The sequence below is a fragment of the Microtus pennsylvanicus genome, chromosome 5, assembly GCF_037038515.1.
Source record: "Microtus pennsylvanicus isolate mMicPen1 chromosome 5, mMicPen1.hap1, whole genome shotgun sequence".
NCBI lineage: Eukaryota > Metazoa > Chordata > Mammalia > Rodentia > Cricetidae > Microtus > Microtus pennsylvanicus.
The window spans coordinates 110463593-110484986 of NC_134583.1; the positions used below are offsets into that span (position 1 = coordinate 110463593).

The following is a 21394-nucleotide window of genomic DNA, read 5'->3' on the forward strand; positions in this document are numbered from 1 at the left end:
TCCTTCTAGTACATGAAGCTAGCTGCATCCGTACACGGCTGTAGACAGTCTAGATTGCAGGCAAACAGCGCTCACTGGCCTGCCACCCCATACTGAGTTAACAGCAGCCATTTCCATTTCTTATATTACCCCAAGTTGTTGCAGGTTGGATTTGTTCGTATCGACAAGATAAGGAACACATCTCGAAACTTAAGGGAATCGGTACTACCAGTTGAATGTTCCTCATTTAAAACAGTTGTGAGTAGAAATGCTTTGAATTTGTATTTTTTTTTTAAAAAAAAAAAGCTCGAGGAGCTTCATTCAAAAAAAGATAACACTGTGGAGACAAAGCTTCAGCATAAACTCTGAATTTACTAATGCTTCATTTATGCCTTACACATATAATCGAGAAGTAAATTGTGTAGGATGTTTTCCTTGCACACACATGTTGTCTGTGACCTAGCACATAGCATTAGGGGTAGAATTTTCCACGTGTGGTATCATCTCAGTGTTTAAAAACTTTCACATTTTGGAGTATTTTGCATTTTTGATTTTTGTGTTAGGTATGTTTGGTCTGTAATGGTTTTTTTGTCAATGCATTAGAATAGCTGATGAGATAACTTAGACTACAAAGTGATGTGGGAGTGTCATATATCAATCTGTTGATTTCATTGGTTAAGCAATAAAGAAACTGCTTAGCCCTCATAGATTAAAACATAGGTAGGTGGAGTAAACAGAACAGAATGCTGGGAGAAAGAAGCTGAGTCAGTGAGTCGCCATGATTCTCCCACTCAAGGCAGATGCAGGTTAAGATCATTCCTGGTAAGCCAGCTCGTGGGCTACACAGATTATAAGAAATGGGCTAGTCCAGGTGCGAGAGTTAGCCGAGAAAAGGCTAGATATAATGGGCCAAGCGGTGTTTAAAAGAATACAGTTTCCGTGTAATTATTTCGGGGCATAAGCTAGAGCTAGCCATGTGGGCGGCCGGGTGCCAGGGACGCAGCCCTGCTGCTCCTACTACTACAACAAAGTTTATAATCTCTTCCTGTTTAATGAGTTCCTAGTCCTTGGGTAGTTTGAATACCACATCCCATTCTTCCTATGTGCCTCCAATACAGCATTTATTATATTGAGTTGTCTGTTTATCCTTGTAAACAAAGCTTTTCTTATTTCCCGCTTTTATGCACATGTGTGCACACACACAATGCTTATTTCTCAGTGGGTTATCCCCCATCCTTGCTGTAGTTTTCTTATTTATTCTCCTTCTCCAGTCCTCTGGCTCTCACTATAGGTAACTGAGGAATCATTACAACTTTCTGTCTGTTTCCCTATGAAGGATACATGTGTATCTCCCTGGAACTTGCTAAACTATGACCACATGTCTGTGACTGCTCTCTTCCTTAAGTTCCCTGCAGTGAAACTCCAGGCAGTGCTCTCCAGCTGTCACCTGGTCTGAAAGAGATGGGTTATTATTTTCTTTTGAATATGCGACTACTAGCTTGCAATTTGGACATTTTAATATCCAGTCTCCTCGTGCTTTCTTCTACCAGCCGAAATGATATACTAAGGATTTAGAGAGAGAGAAAGAGGGAGAAAGGGTAGGAGATTTTTCAACTACTCCATCTCAGAATTTGAAACACATTTTGTGCTTTTTTTTTTAAAATTTTAAATCATTTTAATTTAAAGTGGAATGACCTGGGAAGAGGGAACCTCAGCTGAGGAATTTTCTCCATTAGACTGGCCTTGTGGGCATGCCTGTGGGACATTTTCGTGACTTTTAATTGATGGAAAGGGCCTAGGCTACTCTGAGTGTTGCTAACCCTGGACAAGTACTCTTGGGCTTACAAGAAGGCTAGATGAGTGATGTAGGAAGGAAAGCAGTAAGTGATGTTTCTCCACGAGCACTTTATAACTTCCTGCCTCTTGGTTCCTGCTTGAGTTCTGCTCTCATTTCTCTCAGTGGAGAACTGAGACATGAACTTGCTAACCAAATACTCTTTTGTCACCTCTGTTGCTTTTATGGTCAATGTTTGCTTACAGCAACAGAGCAAATTAGAATAGAAATTGGTAGCACAATGGAGTGTTGCTATGATGATGTTTTTAAGTTTTCTGAATTTTGCCATAGAAACCTCTTTATGTTGACTTCTGTGTCTTCTAACATGCCTGCTGGTCTTGAGTACCTCCTATTTGGAGCACAGTTGGGGGTTTTAGACTTGCTTTGTCTTTAGTCTATTCAAGACAAGAAGCTAGGACTTTCAAAGGAGCTTTCCCATCTCCCTATGTTTTTCTAAGTGGGGAATGATGCTTAGAAAGGAAATTCTAATGCGTGTGCTTGTTACCACTAAATATGTCACAGACTCCAGATTTTTAGTATAAGGCAAGAGAGGAAAAGGGCATGTAAATGTGTTTGTGTATAAGGTTTATGCATATGTTATTACACACACACAAATACATATTTAACACAAATTTGTGCTGATGCCTTGGCAAATACCCTCATCACTGGATATTAACATGAATTGCTTGAAAGGTTAATGAGCATATGATATTGCTTATCATACCACAGGCTTTTATTTATTTATTTAGGTATTTCAAGACAGGGTTTCTCTGTGAAACAGTCCTGGCTGTCCTGGAACTCACTTTGTACACTAGGGTGGCCTCAAACTCACAGAGATCTGTCTGTCTTTCTCTCTCTCTCCTGAGTGCTAGAATTATGCACCACCACAGCCAGCACAGCTACTTGTTAATCATAAACAGAAAAGAGTATTCTTACAATGGAAAGATCTGGTAGACACCATGTTAACCAAGTAATCTAACTTCACGTCTATCACATCTATAAGGCATTACCGACCGGTCTGCTGATGTCACAAAATGGAAAGTCACAATTGTGTAGTGTACATGTCAAAAGTATTCAATAGGAAATCATCACATGGCAACTAGCAGATTCTTTTAAATTGTTAGCTAGGTGTGATGGTGCACATTTGTCCTATGATTTCAAAGCTTCAGAGACAAAGGCAAGAAGATGAGAAATTTAAGGTCACCTTCACCTCTGTCTCAAGGCCTCCCTTACAAATTAAAACTGTCATCAAACAGAGACAAACCCTTCTTAAACATCAGTAACATAAAAACATAAACGAGGCTGTTTGATTTCTTTGTCAAAGAGAGAAGAGACATGGCAACCAAATGCAATGTGTGATTTGGTATTAGGGTCAAAATTAGAGATGAGCAGTGGTCATCTGTGTGGTCCTAGAGAGGTGAGGTTGGGATAGCTCAGGAAATTGAATATAGATTTCACATGAAGTGCTATTGCTTATCAAAGTTAACTTTATTAAGTTTAATCATGTTCATATGGTTATATGAAACATGTTCTCGTCCTCAGGAAATATCTGCTAAATAGGTTGGAAAATTTGCCTGCTATCTGCACTTTACTTTGCAACGCTTTCAGCAAACTGTACATGGGAAACAGACGGTAATGTGGCTTGGGCTTGCAGTCTGAAATTTTTTTTTGTAGTTGGATTTATGTGAATGATGTTCATTATACTATTTTTCAATATTTTCAAAAAAGGAAGAAAATTTAAGTCAAGGTCAATATTTTCAAGTAAACAAAGTTGAAATCATCATCAACATATTAAAATTTGCTTAAAATACACAGTCTCATAAAGTTACAAGGGGAGCGATTTACTTTTTAAAATTAACCATTTTAAGATTGTCTTATATTTAGCATTTATTAGGTGCTTACTGTGCTTGTTTCTCATCCTTATTTATTCAGTCCAAGAGTTCAAGGTAGGCTCCTCTAAAGAGGCTGAGGGTACCATAAATAGAGAAAAGATTGAAACCTGTATCTCTATAATAGCAGAACCTGTGGCCAGTCTGCTGTACCACTCTGAAGGGTTTTCCTAAGCACATTACTTTAGTAGGTTACTTCAAGTACTTTTTAAATTTTTCAGTTTATTAAAAGAGTAGACCAAATGAAATGAATTATAAATATACTTCACACTTTCCCTTTTTGTATATCACAAAGTGCCATTGACAAAACCCCTGTTTGATCTTGATTGAAGACTGTGTTTTCACAATAGCATAGGAACTAGGATAAGATTTTTACAGTGATATTTATAGTTAAACTGGACTATATTTATGGAGCTACTGTAAGTTTAGATATCTGTAGTATCATTAAGATATTTTAACTTAAAATATTTGAAGGCAACTTAGAAGCATTTATTTTATAAATAACAATGGACATGTAGGAATACAATGTTACCAAGGGAAAATGTGAAGACTTCTAGGAAAGTGGCCTTGAAGTACCACCCTGATCAGAATCCATCTGAAGGAGAAGAGTTGAAACAGATTTCTCAAGGGTAGAAAGCTCCCCCATGGTTCCCCATGGATATCTGTGGTATGTATTCTGAAGAAGGAAGGAAGATGAAACGAACGAGAAGAGAAAGCATTCTGTATCTGCTCAAGGACCATAGGTGAATCAGGAAATGATACATCAAGGGAACTGCTTTTAAAAAGGAAAGCTAATCTAGGAGATTTAGATGTGCGTGAATTATTGAAACAGCATTTTTTTTGGCTTTTTGAGACAGGGTTTCTCTGTAGCTTTGGTGCCCGTCCCAGAACTAGCTCTTGTAGACCAGGCTGGCCTCGAACTCCCAGAGATCTGCCTGCCTCTGCCTCCCGAGTGCTGGGATTAAAGGCGTGCGCCACCATGCCCAGCGAAAACAGCAATTTCTTAAACAGCTCTCTCACGAAGCAAAAGTATTATAACTCTCTAAGGTGTAAATTTCTAAGTGTCCAATCTGCTTCTTCATTTAAGAGACCTTAGGGACACTACTCAGTTTAATTTCTGTGTCTGGATTTATTTCCACGAATATTGAAAGTTTGTGTTATTTATACTAGAACACATTCCAATTAAACTTTTTATGACATTACTGATTTGTACATGTGTGAGCTGCACATATCATGCTGTGTGTGGAAGCCAGAAGACTTTTGCTTGTTTTCTTCTTCCACCTTGTGGGTCCAGAGGGTGGAACATAGAGGTCATTAGAGATGGGCAAATGCCTGGATCTCCTGAGCAATCTTACTGACTCTACCCTTTATTTTTTTATATGAACAAGTGCAAAGAATGTCTAGGTAACTCCTGATGAACTTATTGTTCACAAGAATTTTGGTAGGAATACTTTAAATGTACTCTTTCTCCCCATATCCAGCTATTGTAAGTAAGAATGGAGAAAATTTTATGCAGGTTTTTGTGTAAGTTCAAAGGAACCTCATTTTGAGATATGGGCTTTTAATAAGACTGTGAGATTAAGATAAGCATCATCAGACAGTTTGACACTTTGGCTTAAACAAATTCTGCCAGGAAGTTATCTTGATTAGAATACTACTGTGAAGCATTAACTATCATAGATATTAACAAGATTTTAATTCCACAAAAAGAGGCAGGAAAGCCATAAAGAGACGATATATACATTAAATGAAGTTAACTTCATTAATAGCTCCAGAAAGCAAGTTAAAACAACATGAACAATTGCCACCCATTGTTTTGTTAAAAATCTAAAGATAAGTAATATTTCCCACACTGAAGGGTAAGGAACGGCATCACCTCTTCTGACACCGGTATTGGGGATCCATGTAGCCGGTGACTATTAGGAGGTACTTAGTGTCATATGTCACATGATAATGTGGAAAACTTATATAGGCAAAACCTTATTCACTTATTCAAATGTATGTATAAGGATGTTTAACACTGCATTGTTTGAAAGAATGCAAACTCACACACCTATTGTCAGTCAATAAGAAAATGATTAATAATCTAGGAACATCTATGCTATGGAGTAGTGTACTGTTTCTATGGTGAAATATCGTAAGCTTTTGTATATATCTATGAAAATTATCCAAGTTATATTGTTGGATAAAAAGGAATTTGGGGCTAATCATTATGGACAGTCATATTTATGTTAGAATGACAAATATTTAATGTTTAATAATTAATATTTGATAGTTACAATCATGGATATGAAAGAGTCTGAGATAGAAGAAATGAACCACAAAGAAATACTGTCTGGGCATATATTATTGTACTATTTTAAATAATGAAGACTTATCTACATACTCCTTTGGCCTAAAATAAAAGATACTGGGTTAAAATAAAACAAAACCCACAAATAAGCAGATTTTAAAACAGCTAAACCTTACTATTAATAGGAAAATGAGAGATATGCTTTTGTGAGTTGCTTTAAAAGCTATATGTCTTGATTCTTCAATGGTAGTATCTTTTATAAATATTAACAAATAGAAGTATATCAATACAAATTTAATATATAGAAGGCATATGCAACAATGTGCTGTTTTTTTTTAATTTCCTGCATCAGTTACTAGTAAAATAAATGCTTGTAGGTATAAGACTTTGACTTTGGAAAATGCCATGCTATCTATAACTTTTATGGCTTTTTGTTGAAGAATAACACAGAACAAAGTCCCTGTTTAATTCAGACTACTCAAACAATTTTAATCCTCATTATTTTTGCTTTGAGAAATTCTCCAGATTAAACAATAATTACTTCAAATGCAGCAATAAATATCTGTGTCATTTCAGAATTATAGATTCTAAGCCAGCAAAATGCAAATTAGCAGAGTACACTAAAACTAGTTAGTTTCTCATTCAAGTGTTTAGGTTATCATTTACTCTCATTTTGTATTTTTATTATGCACTAAATCTTAGACTACATTGCTTTTCTCTGGGATCAACATAAAAAAATGCATGCAATTTTATCTGGATGTGTGTGAGAGACCTACTTTGACAAGTATACCACTTACCAGGGTAGGGGCATGAGGGTTAGAAAAGTTATGAAAAGAACAAAGACACGAGTGAAAATAACAAAGAGAAGCATAGGGTAGTACCGGGAGGGAGTTCCAGTGAATACTGAAATCTGCCAGCATTTAATTTTGCATACACTTTTATGTCCCAATACGAGGGGAAAAGGTAAAAGACTGCTTTAACATGATACTATGGACAACTAGAACAATTACTTGCTTCAACACTTTGAGACATCAAGCCATTAATTCATGAGAAAAGCATTCTGTTGTTTAGGCAGTGAAACCACCCTAGACCAAGTATCCTGAAGGCAGCCACTCCCTAGGTCAAACTTCTTAATTCAAAAGAAGAACGGAAGTTTGCTTGAATTCTTTGACCTTAGGTCAGGGTGGAGTGGATCTACCTGTAAGGGTGCCTGTCTTAAAGTCCAAAACATAAAGCAACCACACCTTAAGTCAGGGTGCTTAGCCACACCTGTTGTCAACAACTTCAAGCAAGCTAAAACTCTTTCAGACAAGGTGGAAATAGGCTAACATTTTTGGGAGGCTTCCACAGTTGTGTTTCTTTTTTTAATCTTGTTTTTATGAGGGTTAGCATTTCATATTGTCTGAGTTTATTTTGTCTCTATAGTAAATAGATATGATACAATAAACAGCAAAGATTTAGAACCAAGGTCTTAGGGAACATGAAAAGTTTTAAAAAGCAGTACTTGCCTCTACAAATCAAAACAACCAACAGCTTAAAGTTTGTTACATGATAGTATAAGACAAAAGGAGCCAGAGGTGTCACTGTGAATTAATAGGGCAGCTGATGTTTAGTTTAGAGGAAAAGGTCTAATGAAGGACGAGACTCCTAAGATTTTGACACCTGTGTGTGGCAGAATATTTGTACATTGTGAAGATGTGTCTTTGCTAAGATACCTTCTGGTTGGTTTAATAAAGAACTGAATGGTCAGTAGCTAGGCAGGAGAGGATAGATGGGATTTCCATGGAAAGAGAGGAAGAGGAGGAGGAGGAATCTAGGTGCATAGATAATGCCAGGAGATGTCAGCTAAACACAGATGGAGTCGGACTTACAGAATGAAGGAGAGGCAAAATGCCGCAGAACAGAACATACATTGATGGAAACAGGTTAATTTAAGTTATAAGAGCTAGTGTGACAATTCTAAGCTAAGGCTAAGCTTTCATAATTAATAATAAGTCTGTCATTATCGGGGGACTGCTGGTCCCAAAAGAAAGTCTAACAAGAAAGCTTGCTACATTTAGTGCCCCATGTCCAGCATGTAAATTCACATAAGACCCGAGAAAGCTTTCTGGTGGCCAAGGTCTCTCAGGTAGACTCAGTGTACAGAGACACAGCTCTTTTAAGGGGCCCTGGCACCTAGCACTTGAATGGGGCTTATGAACAGTAGGTGGTGCACTCCACAGTGGCAGGAGACTAGGTAAAAATGCCTACTAGTGTAGACCCAGACATGTCCCAGTGTTGAGGTAGATAGACTAGCTCCAGGCCAGGGCCCATAGGCAAGAGGCTCCACTCTTACCAACCCAAAGAGGGTGGAGTCAGTCATTAGGCCAAAGGTTAAGCTAGCCAAGCAGAGGAGTGCTTAGCAGGTGAGGGTTTGGCTCATACAGTCAGAGAATGCTGCAGGTGCTTAGTAAAGCCAGGTCCAGACATGGAAAACCTCTCAAAAAGATATGGTATGCTTTAAAAGGTACTTAGGTGCTGAAGAAAGAAAAATTGGTATAGACAGTCATATAAAAATAAATAAAAATAAATAGTGTAAAAATAATAAGGTCTTTAAAGAGAGAGTAATGTAGAACAAAATAAGACCCATGAGGTTAAGAAATACACATAATACAGGGAGTTTGGACCTTATATAATACTTTGTTAATTGTGAATTTTTTGAATGCTAAAGAATGAAGAATGACAGCTGCTGATAGACATTGGATTGTGAAAGAGACTGCTGAATTAAACCAGCTTAATACTTTAGGGATGTCTTAGCTTCAGAATGGAAGTTGGACAATGTGTTGCATTGAGATAGAGGTTGTACTTTTTGTTTCCACAGGATTCTGTCAAAATTAATTGAGGTCAAATTTGACCAGGGGAGACCTCCTGAAGATCTTGGCTACAGACATTAGGGAAAAAGCCAAGAAAGAGAGTAGAGGAAGGGTAATATATATACTGATCCCTCAACATGGGCCAACTCTGAGACTGAATGAGATATGATAGCTTTTGTTGGCTACAGGGTCTTTATGACTTATTATTAAATGCGTCCTTTCATTTGACATGGATAGAGATGTATATTATAGTTTAGTTATGAACGAACAGCCTTATTTAGACAAAAGGGGGATATGTTGCAGAATATTTGTACACTGTGAAGATGATCTCTGCTAAGGTGCCTTCTTGCTGTGGGACAATGGTCTTGTACCCTGTAACAGTTTATAAATTGTACTGGTTTAATAAAATGCTGATTGGCCAGTAGCCAGGCAGGAAGTTTAGGTGGGCAACAAGAATAGGAGAATTTTGGGAAGAGGAAAGACTCTGCAGTCATCACTCATATACAGATGAAGCAAGGTGAGAATGCCTTGCTGATAAAAGGTACCAAGCCACATGACTAACACAGACAAGAATAATGGGTTAATGTAAGATGTAAGAATTAGTTATTAAGAAGCCTGAGCTAATAAGTCAACCAGTTTATAATTAATGTAGACCTCTGTGTGTTTCTTTGGGACCGTGCTGAAAGAAACCTCTGTCAGCACCTTCTGATTGCTTTAATAAATTGTTGAATGGCCAGTAACTAGGTAGGAGAGGATAGGCAGGATTTCTGGGGAGTGAGAGGAAGAGGAGATGGAATCTAGGTCCACAAATTATGCCAGGAGATTCCGGTGAAACACAACGGGAGTGAAACATACAGAATGAAGGAGAGGTAAAATGCCACATAACACAATAAAGATTTATTTAAGTTATAAGGGCTAGTAGAACAAACCTAAGCTACGGCCAAGCTTTCATAATTGATAATATGTCTCCATGTCACTATTAGAGGGACTGGTGGTCCCAAAAGAAAGCTGAGCAAGAAAGCTTACTGCAACTGCGTCACTCGTTGGGCACGAAATAATTGGGAATTAGGCCACCTATGTGTGTTCTCCAATGATTTCCAGACTGGAATTCAAGAAATTAAAAGACACCAGAGACCAGCTTAAGCGGCTGTCTTTTATAGTTGGGTATGTTACTGTTTTCTTCCCTTAGTGCTTAACTTTCTATAAACTCTGTGCCTTCAAACATAGACCATGTTACCTGCTGGTCTCTGCATAGGGTTTTCAGGGTGATGGAATGTATGTTTTCACACTCACTGAAGAGAAAGAAAAATGATGGATGCATAAAACACATTATAGCCACAGAAGATGTTATCATGTAGGCTACTAGAACATGACTGATTTCAAGCATGCAAGCTCTGTGACTGGGCAGTGGTGGTGCACATCTTTAATCCCAGCACTTGGGAGGCAGAGGTAGGCAGATCTCTGTAAGTTCAAACCCAACTTGGTCTACAAGATCTAGTTTCAGGCCAGGCTCCAAAAGCTACAGAGAAACCCAGTCTCGAAAAACAAACAAACAAACAAAAAACAAAAACAAAAAAGCATGCAAGCTCTGTAGAAGTGCACTACCTTTGAATCATTGTTAACTCACAGAAACTCTTGGTTTTGAATTCCACTCTGTGTCCTTGGTGTTTCATGAATTCAGCACACAGTAAAAGCAATCGTAGAATTAGCATGTTTTAGCATGTTTATTCCATCTTGCATCTTAGAGTTCTCTATTACTTGATGATTTTCAGTGATATCTCACCAGAACTTTCTATGATGCATCTCTTAAATTAATAAGTTAGACTTGAAACTTAATTTAAGCCCAGTTTATCTTTTTATTTTTCTCCTCCTCCTCCTCTTCTTCCTCTTCCTCCTCCTCCTCCTCCTTCCCCTTCTTCATTCTCTTCTTCCCCTTCTTCTCCTTCTCCTCTCTTATTCTTTGGAAACATCTCATGTAGCCCTGGATGGGATTAAAGTTCTGCCACTGGGAGTACTGAGATTGCAGGTGTCCCCACCACCACCTCTGGTAAACAAACTCAAACTAATACTTAGTTGTAACTTCTTCTTTTCAAGAGGGGAAAACCAAGAGATTGAAAACAACAATGTATTTTCTGTTTCTTTCCACTTCTCCATTCAGTAATAAATTTCTATAAAAAGTTAGCAGCACAAGACAATCCACATCTTTCTATACACTTGGGCCTTCTCATTTCTAGTGATAGTATTTTGCTGGGAAGTCAGGAAAACCAAGCCCCGAATTCCAGTTTCTGAGCTAATGTGGACTTCTACAACTCCATGGGATGACTATGGCAACAATTTCAATATTTCTACTGTGAGAACAGAAACTATTGACAGTAGCTCACAAACTTTCTAATTAGAAGAACTATTAATCCTTTAGAGTTTTTAAAACTCATGCCATGCCCCAAGATAGCCAATCACAGTGTGTGTGAGAATCTCAAGTGTTTGCCATTTCCCATGTGACCTCAGTGTGACGACAAGTTTGGGGAACCACTGCTGACTAAGAGCATTTTATATGGCACTTCAGTTTGGCTGGGGCTATTTTCTGAGAGTTCCAGTTCAGGGGCTGACATATTTCATATCCCCTTAGAAAAGATATTTTCTAAAGAACGAAAGGATTTTAGGGACAGGTGAAGCCAGTTGGAGCTGTGTAGTTTATCTCAGTGAATTACAGTTGAAAGTAACATCTCCTTTTTTGGGGGGAAAATCATAATGAGGCAACTGATTTATTAAGGTTTTCTGAAATCCATCTAATAAGTAGACAAGTATCAATATACATAGAAATATTTTCTATGAAGAGATATTATTTTAAAATATTTTAATATTGTGTATCTAATTTTGGTTTAAGATTATAACTTTACAATAGAATTCTCTAAATTCAGCAGCAATTATAAATAAAAGTAAAGATGAGAGCCATTTTGTCTAATTTTTAATTAGTATATTAATATACATGATTAATAGGTAACTAACATCAAAAATGTGAAATTAGTAGAAATAAAGTTTTAAAACTTGGATTCCGTTAAATTATTCCATTACAGAAAGAAATAGGTGATATATTAACTGGGCCTTTTGCCTTATTTGTGTGTCTTATGACTAATACATTGGTCAATCTGTACACGGGAAGCAGAAAGTGAGTTCACTGATTGATCCAGCATGTTCTTAAAAGCAGCTACTGCCGGGCGATGGTGGCGCACGCCTTTAATCCCAGCACTCGGGAGGCAGAGGCAGGCGGATCTCTGGGAGTTCGAGACCAGCCTGGTCTACAGAGCTAGTTCCAGGACAGGCTCCAAAGCCACAGAGAAACCCTGTCTCGAAAAACAAACAAACAAACAAACAAACAAAGCAGCTACTATGAGAAAGTCCAGAACTGTTAGCTGTACAGAAGAATATACTAAATCTCTGTATTCAAAAGATTGCAGCTTGAGGATGATACCCACTTACTAAGTACGAGCAGTTTGTTGGCCTTGGCGTAAGGCTGTGAAAGGGAATTAGCAGTAGTGCAAAGCATGCTTGATTTAACCTGTAACGAGACAGTGGGTCAGGCAGGCTCCCCCTAGGAAGGAGGGTATCAGAAGAACACCGAAGGGCCCCACCTAATCGCCTGAACACTTGGGCCCCGGCTGGTGGTGCTGTTTGGGAAAGCTGTGGGACCTTTAGGAGGTGGACCATAGCTAGGAGTGGGTCAGTATGGGCAGACTTTATGCCGAGTAGCCTGTCCCCACATCCTGTTCACTTTGCTTTCTGGGTGGGAGTGCAAGGTAGCCAACTAGCCACCTGCTCCCATCACCAAACTGTCCCTACCAGCTGCTGTATCTGCTCTGCCGAGATGTACTGTCCCTCTGGAGCTGAAAGTCACGGGAAAGCTTCTGCCTTTTAGATGCTTCTGTCCAGGTATTTTATCGTAGTAACAGTGAATGTTTTAATGCTATCTAGTTCACTTGAGGATTATGCTTCCTTTGTATTAATGTGACTATCCTAAGTGAGCTACTTAGTAAACTAGTCATTAATAGTTTGGCCATCAGGCACAAGTCTGGAAAAAAAAAGGAAGAAAAGAAAAGAAGGGAAGACAATATTCGAATCCTCGGTGTCCATCTGCTCTTCATTTGCTGTGAAATGTCTCTATCGGGCTCATGTTTTGAATGTTTGATTCCCAGCTGGTGAAAAACTATTTTGGGAGGTCGGGAGGAACCTACAATGTGGGGTCTAACTGAAAGAACTGGGTCACTAGGAATAGACTCTTGGTGGTACATTATCCCTGACCACTTCCGATCTCTCTGCTTCCTGCCCAACATAAGGAAGAAGTCCCCCCTCTCGAGCACTTGAGCCAAGCCTGGTGACACATGCCAATCCCAGCACTTGGGAGTCAGTGCCAGGAGGACCAGGAGCTCAAGACTATTAATGCTGGTCTCTCAAAAAAGCAAAACAAATGATAAAGAAAAAAAAAACACATGACTTTCCTTCACAAAGCATCCTTGCTTTCTGCAGTGTTCTGCCCAAGTGTCAGAGGCTAAGAAACCACGCATGAATCTTGTGAAACTGTGATCAGAATAAACGGCGACTATTCCTCTCTTGACTGCTCGACTCAGCAGTCTGTCAGAGCAATGGCAAAGGGGCTACCTCATCTTAGTCCATCAAATACTTGAACTGTTGTCCAGTGTCTGACTACAGTAAGCACTTTACCAAGGCAAACAGCATCTCTTCTAGGGTTTAGGTTTTAATCATGGTTCTCAACACATGAAACAGACTACTCACGCCAACATCCATGGCTTCCACAACAGCCTCGTGATGCCACATACGCGTCGATCAGATGACTAGACATGTTTATATTTATGGTTGTGAGCCCAGCCTTTAACGGCTGAGCCATCTCTCCAGCCCTGACTAGACATGTTTAGTATTTCTCTGTTCTTCAATTTCTGTAGTCTATGTGAGACAGTTGTGGCAAACACACCTTTCTTCAAGCACACATGGTGCCTCTTTAACTTTTTTGGTAAGTTTGGGTCCCTGATCATCCTCATAGGAAGAAAAAGAAACATCTGTGCTGTTTGACATAGTTAGTTCTTGGAGAAATCTTCCCCAAACAACAAAACCCCTCATGGTCCAACCAGATTCTCTCGTCTGCTTTTAATTTGAACTTCAGAGTGTCACAGATATGTGAAAGGTTTCAATATAAGATTCTTCTTAAAAGCCATTTTTTTTTGCCCATGAGGAGAAAGTTGCAAAATTTTGTAAAATGTAATATTGAGTTATGCTTAGTCATGTTTCATGTCTTTCTCCAAGCTTAGTTTTTTTTTTTTAAATGTGGAATTTGTTTAACAATTTATATTAGCATAGGGTTGGCTGCTACTGCTCTCCAAAGATAATTCTGCATTTAGGGACTGCGGATATAAAGACACAGTCAGTGGTGAAAGCATGCTAGCATGTGCAAGTCAATCTTTCCCACCACTCCCGACACTGCCACGCTGCCCATCAGTGCTGGGGCTATGGGAATGGGCAACCATGAAAGACTTTCATGGAGTCTCCTGGGGTCATGAATTCAGGTTCTTGTGCTTGCAGAGGGTGTTGTCTTGTCCTTTTAGCCATTTTTGCTGCCTCTGTTATGCTTTTAGACAATGTTCCTTGTTCCTGTCATCATTAAACCAAGTTTATAGTCCTAAACACACACACACACACACACACACACACACACACACGTGAGTAAAAAAATGAATTTGAAAGAGAAGGAGGGCTATATGGGAGGAGTTGTAGGGAGGAAAGGGAATAATGGAATGATGTCTTTATACCATTAAAAATAAATTATTTTAAAATGAGGAAAATATTTAAAGTCTTCCAGCTGAACATGAGAAGGAGGTGAGGGATGTGTGGTTTCAGTGTAAGCACTTTAAAACAGAAGAAGTTAGAGTAAATTAGCCTCCTCCTAGGATAAGAGATTGAAGCTTACTGTAAAGCTTGTAAGAAAAACTGTATCCCCCCCCCCCCCTTTGACGCATGTTAGTAAGAGCAGATCACCACATAAGTAGGAATCTTGCCATTGTGGCCATGGCAGACCTTGAGTAGGAAAAAAAAAGCAGAGCATTTGATTTTAAATTTTATGTCAGAACTCAATCACTATCCTACAGCTATACTATGATGAGACAGGAAGATTTTGTACCCACAGTACAGTATTTATTAGAGTAATAACTCTGGAAATCATTTGATTTTCTCTTAGTACCTGGTTAAGCAAATCAGAGAATAGACTCTAAATAATACAACCAATCAAAAGACTGAGCTGTCAGACAGGACAGTAGTCAAGACTCTCAAAGCAACCAATCAAAAGACTGAGCTGTCATAACAGGACAGTAGTCAAGACTCTCAAAGCAAAGAGATCTAGGTGCAGGGCAGTGTGTAGCCTCTGTGAGCTTAAACTGGTAAAATAGCTGTGAAATGTTCGCGTGGGCAAGCAGTCAAATACATTGTTTAGGAGTCAACCACCATAAGAAATTTGGTGTATACACATTTGTGTACCATATACAAATTCTAGATTCCCCGAGATTCTGTTTCGGGCTTGCATTTTATATGTCTTCTCTCTTCTAGTCTTCTACTAATAAAGTACCTGTAGTTTTGAATATTTTATTCATACTTGTAGACTTTCCTTTTCTTAGTATTATCCTAAGTTCCTAGTGGGGTGGGAAGAAGAGGTTGCCCGATCTCTCTGGCTCCATCAGGAATGGCTAGAATTGAGCTTGGTCAACAAGATGTGCAAAGAAAGACATCTCCACTCCAGTTGGCTCCTGCAGAAAGAATCCAGTAACCCAAATACATTAAACTTCTGCCCTACTCCTCTCCTAGAAGGCTCTGCTTTCTCCTATTTCATGAGAATAATGAGAATATTTCCCATTGTCTTCTATTTTTTTTTTTTTTTGAAGATATCAGGTCTCGGGATTGGCTTTCCTGGCACACCAGGCAATCAGCACACTTAGGAAAAGAGAATTTCTCTAGATGGAGACATCCTAACAGGTCCCCTCTCTGTGAGCCAACAGAGAGCATGTGCTGTTGCCTGACTCCCTTCAAAATTAACCACTTCCGGGAACATAAAAAGCAATGAATATTCTAGGACATCTGTGCTATTTAAGGAACATGTTGGCACAGTCAGCCAGTCACTACTATCCTTTGAATAGTGAACCTAGTGTTTTTGTGGTTTTGATGCAGACTTTCAGAATACTACAGAAAAAATAAATGAGGAAGGTTATTTTATTCTTCCCCGATTTGGAACATATATGTGTGTGTATGTTTTATTACATATATAATTTATATATAAATCTAATATGTATATTATATTTTTAACAAAATTATACATCCCTCTCCTCATTCTAATCAATGCAATACAGGCGAAACAAAAATTGAAATAATCACTTGATAAGAGAAGAAAAAGTGGGACATTCTAGAATTTGTGGTTTTGTAATCATTTTTAAATCAGAGTAATTAAAACAATTTTTCTTGCATGTCAGAGTATATAATATATTCCAAATTAATTATTTGGCTTACATTGGAATGCACTTGTTCGCTGTGTTTCCACACATCCTCCTCTCCATTCTGCCCACCACCGTGTACTTTGTAATTGCTTTCTTGGATATCCCCTTCCTTCCAGTAACTATTGGCCACTTAAATAAATATTAATTTGTTGGAAACCATTTTTTATGGATGCCTTTTTGAGACATCGCTCAGTGGCAGAAATTTCCTTGGATTTCACTAGGTCGGCCATGATGGACCTGAATTCATGGGCATACCCCTCCTTCCTCAGCCTCCAGAATCCTGGGTTTATATGATTAGCCACCAACCACATCTGGTAGAAAAGTATTTTTGAAAGTAGTAATATCCGATCCATCCCGTATCACCATAACCATTTGAGTTTATAAATGTGGAATACATTCTCTTTAAAGCTACTCACACATAGACATATATCTTACCTTTTTAAAACAACAACATACACACACCTTCCCCTAAGATGACAGTTCCAAAATGCATCTATACTTGTAACAATTTATGATTATTAAATGTTAAATTTTATTTCAAGGACTATCAGAGCAGAGAGAGAGAGAGAAAGAGAGAGAGAGAGAGAGAGAGAAGGACTATCTAAGCAAAGATAGCACATCTCAGGAAATAAACTAGTATTTTCATGTTAAAATTTACATGCCTATCACTGGCTATTCCAAGAACTCCTTGCAGCCTATACTCTAGAAATAAAAGTAGAAAGGGTTACACATTTAGGAACTATGAGCTGAAATTCCTTCAATATAGAATATTTATGACTCAAGACAATCAATGTGTACAAAAATTTACATGCAAAAGAAACAAGACCAATGCAGCACCTCTAGCAAAATAATTAAAACTTTTGTTGCATTTACAGGTAAGTGCCACACCGAGGATTTACAACACAGTAATTTACTGCAACCACGGATGAGTTCCATCAAGAAACAAAGTCCTCACACTCCGGACTTGCGGAAGGTATTCTCGGAATGCTCAACTCTACACAGGAGGTTTGTACATCCTTGGGATCGAGCTGACAAATCATAAAGGCTTTCGCAGCATATATTAGATAAAGGAGTCCGTCACATCTAGACAGTCAGTTTAATGTCTCTGGCAGGTGTGCAGCCTAGAAGAGTTACTGGCTTGGTGGTGCTCCTTCTGTATCCTGCAAGACAGGCCTTCCCCACAGTAACAGCGCTGGAAGATCTCCAGCCCGTGGGAGCCTTTCCGCCTGTGCTTGGTGCACACCTGCCCCTCTTTGAGGACAGGTTTACAGATCTTGGACCAGAAATGTCGTGCGCAACACAGTCCCATGGCACAGTCTGAGGATCGGAGGCAGAGAGAGCCCTCTTGTCCTGTGGAGGAGACAGAAGGAAAGTGACAGTTACTGCTAGGCCCGCACGTCTCATGAAGAGACCTCTGAATGTACTTCTGATAACACTGAGTGGAGAGGCTCAGTCTTAAAGCTACCTTTGGTGTGGTATATTTTTGAAGTCAGCGTGGTCCTTCTGGGATAGCCATCCAAAGTGCTGTGGTCGTTACCAAGGTTTTCAACGATGCTTTCCTCAATTTCCCCTCGCGGCAAATGGCTGTGGTCAGAAGGCATGCATATTCCTACGGAAGCCAGAAACTGTGATTAATCCCCAGGCTGTACATAATGTGTTTCTGCAAACCACGATGAGAACAGTCTATTGTGAGATAACTCACTGCAGTTAATACCTTCTGTTCAACAAATCTCCCCAGACAAGGACACATCAATGAATGTTCTGTTCACTCATAAGGAATACCCCGGGAGAGCCATTTAAGATGCTTTCCCACTAATTGTGGAGGTGGCAGCAAGGATATTTCTGTCTAGTTTAATATTACCCTTTGGGGGTAGGAAAGAAGAGATCTAGTCACTTAAAAATTAATCTTAAAAATAACTTTCCCACTCTGGGTGCTCTCTGGGCAAGGCAGTTCCAGCTGTCTGGAAGACTACCATCTCACCCGCCGGTGGCCTCACTATGTAATTTCGATATTACAGAGACTTAGTGAGTTCCCTCTGGAATGCTGTTGTGCCCTAGGAACTTAGCCACCCTGTGGATTTATTTCTGGAGACTTCTTTGAGACATTCACATTTTGTGGATCTGTGGTTGTGTGGTTGTGTGTGTGTGTGTACCAACACTGGAGGGTACTTCTTTGAAGGTAGTTGAGAGTGGAGGGAAGGGAGGGGAAGTTGTGGAGCGCTAGGGATGTAAGTGGTACAGAGGTCTCTTTTAAAAGTTACCCAGCAGAGATTAATTTCCCTAGCCCTTGTCTGACAACAGTTTTAGCATCCAGAGGCCTGGCAAAGAAAAAGGAAACTGGTAACAAAATGCCCAAGGCTGGCTTGCTAAGGTTTCTCTTTCAGAATGACTTTTCCCCCTTTCTCAAGTGTCCTGACAGAAGTGTCTACTCTAATAATGCAAAGTGTGTTAGATCACCCAGGGTGGCAGAGGAAGATAAACTCAAGGCCTCAAACACAAGCCCGTGGAGATGTAGCAGGGAAACCCTTACATGAGCCCAGGTTCACAAGTGGAGCCTGGGCTTTGGCAGAGGTAGAGCTCAAAGGCAGAGCGGTTCCAGTTTACAGGGGAGTCCGAGACTCACCGTTTTTGCAGTAATTCCCTGGGCAGCACATAGAGTGCCTCATGCAGCGTTTCCTGCGCTTTCTGCAAGCCAGACAGATCTGTATGCCCACACCCGCACCTCCGCGGCTGGGACTGGAGCAGTACTCTTCAGTGCCGCATTCCTCATCCTCTGCGCATGGGTAGGGCTGTGGGAAGGGAGCAGAGTGTGAGCAACTCAGGCATCCTGGTACCCACACCTTCAAGGTCCCCATCAGCATCCTCTTCAAAAGCACTTCCAAGCACTCTGCTCCCAAGGCAGTGATTCTAAACACACTCTCAATCTCACCCAGCGAGGATACTGTATGCCCTCTTCTCTGAGACCCCTTAGATCCCCGACACCCCTCTCACCTGGTAGTTGTCAAGAGTCTGGTACTTGTTCCCACCCTCGTACAGAACTCCTGGCGCCACGCTGACGGCCGAGCCCGGCTGCCCCGCAGCGCCACCCAGCGGTGGGGGCAGGTTCTTGATAGCGTTGGAATTGATGAGAACCGAGTTCAAGGTGGCGCTGACTCCAAGCAGAGGGAGGCTGCAAAAAGCCATCGCTGCTAGCAAGACCAAGAACCGGACAGCTGCCACTGCACACACAACCGTCATCTCAGAAGACCACAAGCCGGAGAAAGTCAGGAAAAAAAGAGGTCACTCTGCACCACAGCAGCTGCAGAGTCCAGACTGCGGAACTTCAGCCGATGGAGTCTCTGCTGCTGGACTCTGGGCTCTGTGCAGTCACCCGCCACCTCAGGCTGGCTGCCTTTATACTCGGGCTCCAGCCTTCCCAGCCCCTCGGGGAAGACAACAAAGCCGGGATGGGATTTCAAAGCTTTGGGAGGAGCTGGGAGCGGGAGTGTTTGTGTATCGGAAGCTGGGAGGACTTTGACACTCTCCCCCTCGCCCCTCCCTTGCACTAAAGTCCTCCTAGTCCAGCTCACCTTAGAGTGCGGGTTATCAGAACATCAGAGCCTAACCTGAACTTTAATTTGGGGAGGGGGGGGGGGCGGGAGGGAACTCTCTGTGAGCGTGGGTGCTCTGCGGAGGGATTGGGTTATTTCCGTCTGAAATACTTTCAGAGTTAAAAGGTGATAGAATATACAGAACCACTTTTCTTCTCTCACGCTAGCTCTTGCTGTGTGTGTGTGTGTGTGTGTAAGCGAATAATATTCAGTATTAAACACTACTCAAGCAGTCATCCAAAGGGTCTGTGAAAGGGCCAGGTGGCTCCTGTGAGTTGCTGATTAACCCTTTCGCAATTGCGATTTTCAAATGAGGTCTTTTAAGTTTGTCTAGCTGCCCCCCCTCCCGATTCCTGTTCCCCCACCCCCGCACACGCATACCAGGAAAAAAAATGTGCAAAGACAGGAAAATTTGCACATCAAATGAGGATACCAAGGGAAGAACTAATTCGCTTTTGAAGGTACATTTGGAGGGAGAGGCGAGAGACTGACGTTTGGAAATTAGATCAGGGGTGCGGGCGAGAGGGAACCGGGCCCTCGATAATCAAACTATTTAATGTGCTTCTTTGAATCTGGTCAGTCCCAGCAGTTGATGAACTTGATTAAGCAGACACGTGAGATCAAAGTGGCCCCAGTCAGAGCGGACAGGGTCCCTGAGCCGGGTGAGTCCTCTTTCCCTGGTTCCCGGTTCCCAGCGGTTGGTTAATAGAAGATAAGAAACCCTGAAGGCTTAGCTCCTGACTTCCTCATTAATGTTTAGTAGCGCTGAGAGGGAGAGGGCTTGCTTTTGATCCCAAATCAAACCTTGTCCAGGACAGGACAGGAGGAGTAACTCTCTAGGGAGATAATAAGCTACCTCTCGGAAAGGGAGTGCCGAGGCTAAAGCAGAGAATGAATTTGCAGTGGTTTCCTTTCCGAACAGAGTGTGGACTAAGAAGCAACGCTGACGTAAGGACGCTGTGCTTATAAATTAGAGGCGATTTATTGAGAGAATAAAAGTCAAATTCCTTGTTCCAACCATTGCAATGCTAAGAGAGACAGTTGTCAGACATAACAAATGATCAGGACTGTACCTCAGTAATGTTTAAGAACAGACTGATGAATGCAAGAAAATAAGCAATTCTTGTGGGAGACTGGAAAGAAAGAAATGGTTGGAAATCACCGTAGAAGAGCGTGGAGTGAGGTGTCGTCCCTTAACTTCTGGATTGTCTAGAATTGCTCACAGCACTGCGAGATCAATAATCGTCATTCTTGGGAAGGCCCCCAAAGAGCCTATGATAGTCTTGAACAAATACAGTCCTGAAGCTGAGCAAGGAGAGTTATTATGAAATACATATTCTTAATATCTGTTTTCTGGTTTGGTGGGTTTCAGAAGTCATCTTAAAGTGTTGTCTAAGTGACTTTTAATGTCGC

At 40.5% G+C, this 21394-nt stretch overlaps 1 protein-coding gene across 1 annotated transcript; it reads right to left on the reverse strand.

Annotated features, from left to right (window-relative positions):
• Positions 1-16926: 16926 nt before the first annotated feature.
• Positions 16927-19680, reverse strand: Dkk1 (dickkopf Wnt signaling pathway inhibitor 1). Its single transcript, XM_075975066.1, has 4 exons — positions 19383-19680; positions 19015-19180; positions 17857-18000; positions 16927-17741 (listed from the first exon to the last, which is right to left on the reverse strand). Exons 1-4 carry the CDS (start codon positions 19626-19628, stop codon positions 17488-17490), a joined length of 810 nt encoding a protein of 269 aa, XP_075831181.1. The 5' UTR covers positions 19629-19680; the 3' UTR covers positions 16927-17487.
• Positions 19681-21394: the final 1714 nt, after the last annotated feature.

What these genes read in the sequence shown, in the direction of transcription:
- Dkk1 (XM_075975066.1), bottom strand. Translation starts at nt 19,628, where the DNA reads ATGACGGTTGTGTGTGCAGTGGCAGCTGTCCGGTTCTTGGTCTTGCTA. An exon ending in AGGGAATTACTGCAAAAACG is followed by an intron (nt 18,001 to 19,014) that starts GTGAGTCTCGGA and finishes TGGCTTCCGTAG; the next exon opens with GAATATGCATGCCTTCTGAC. An exon ending in AAAAATATACCACACCAAAG is followed by an intron (nt 17,742 to 17,856) that starts GTAGCTTTAAGA and finishes TCTCCTCCACAG; the next exon opens with GACAAGAGGGCTCTCTCTGC.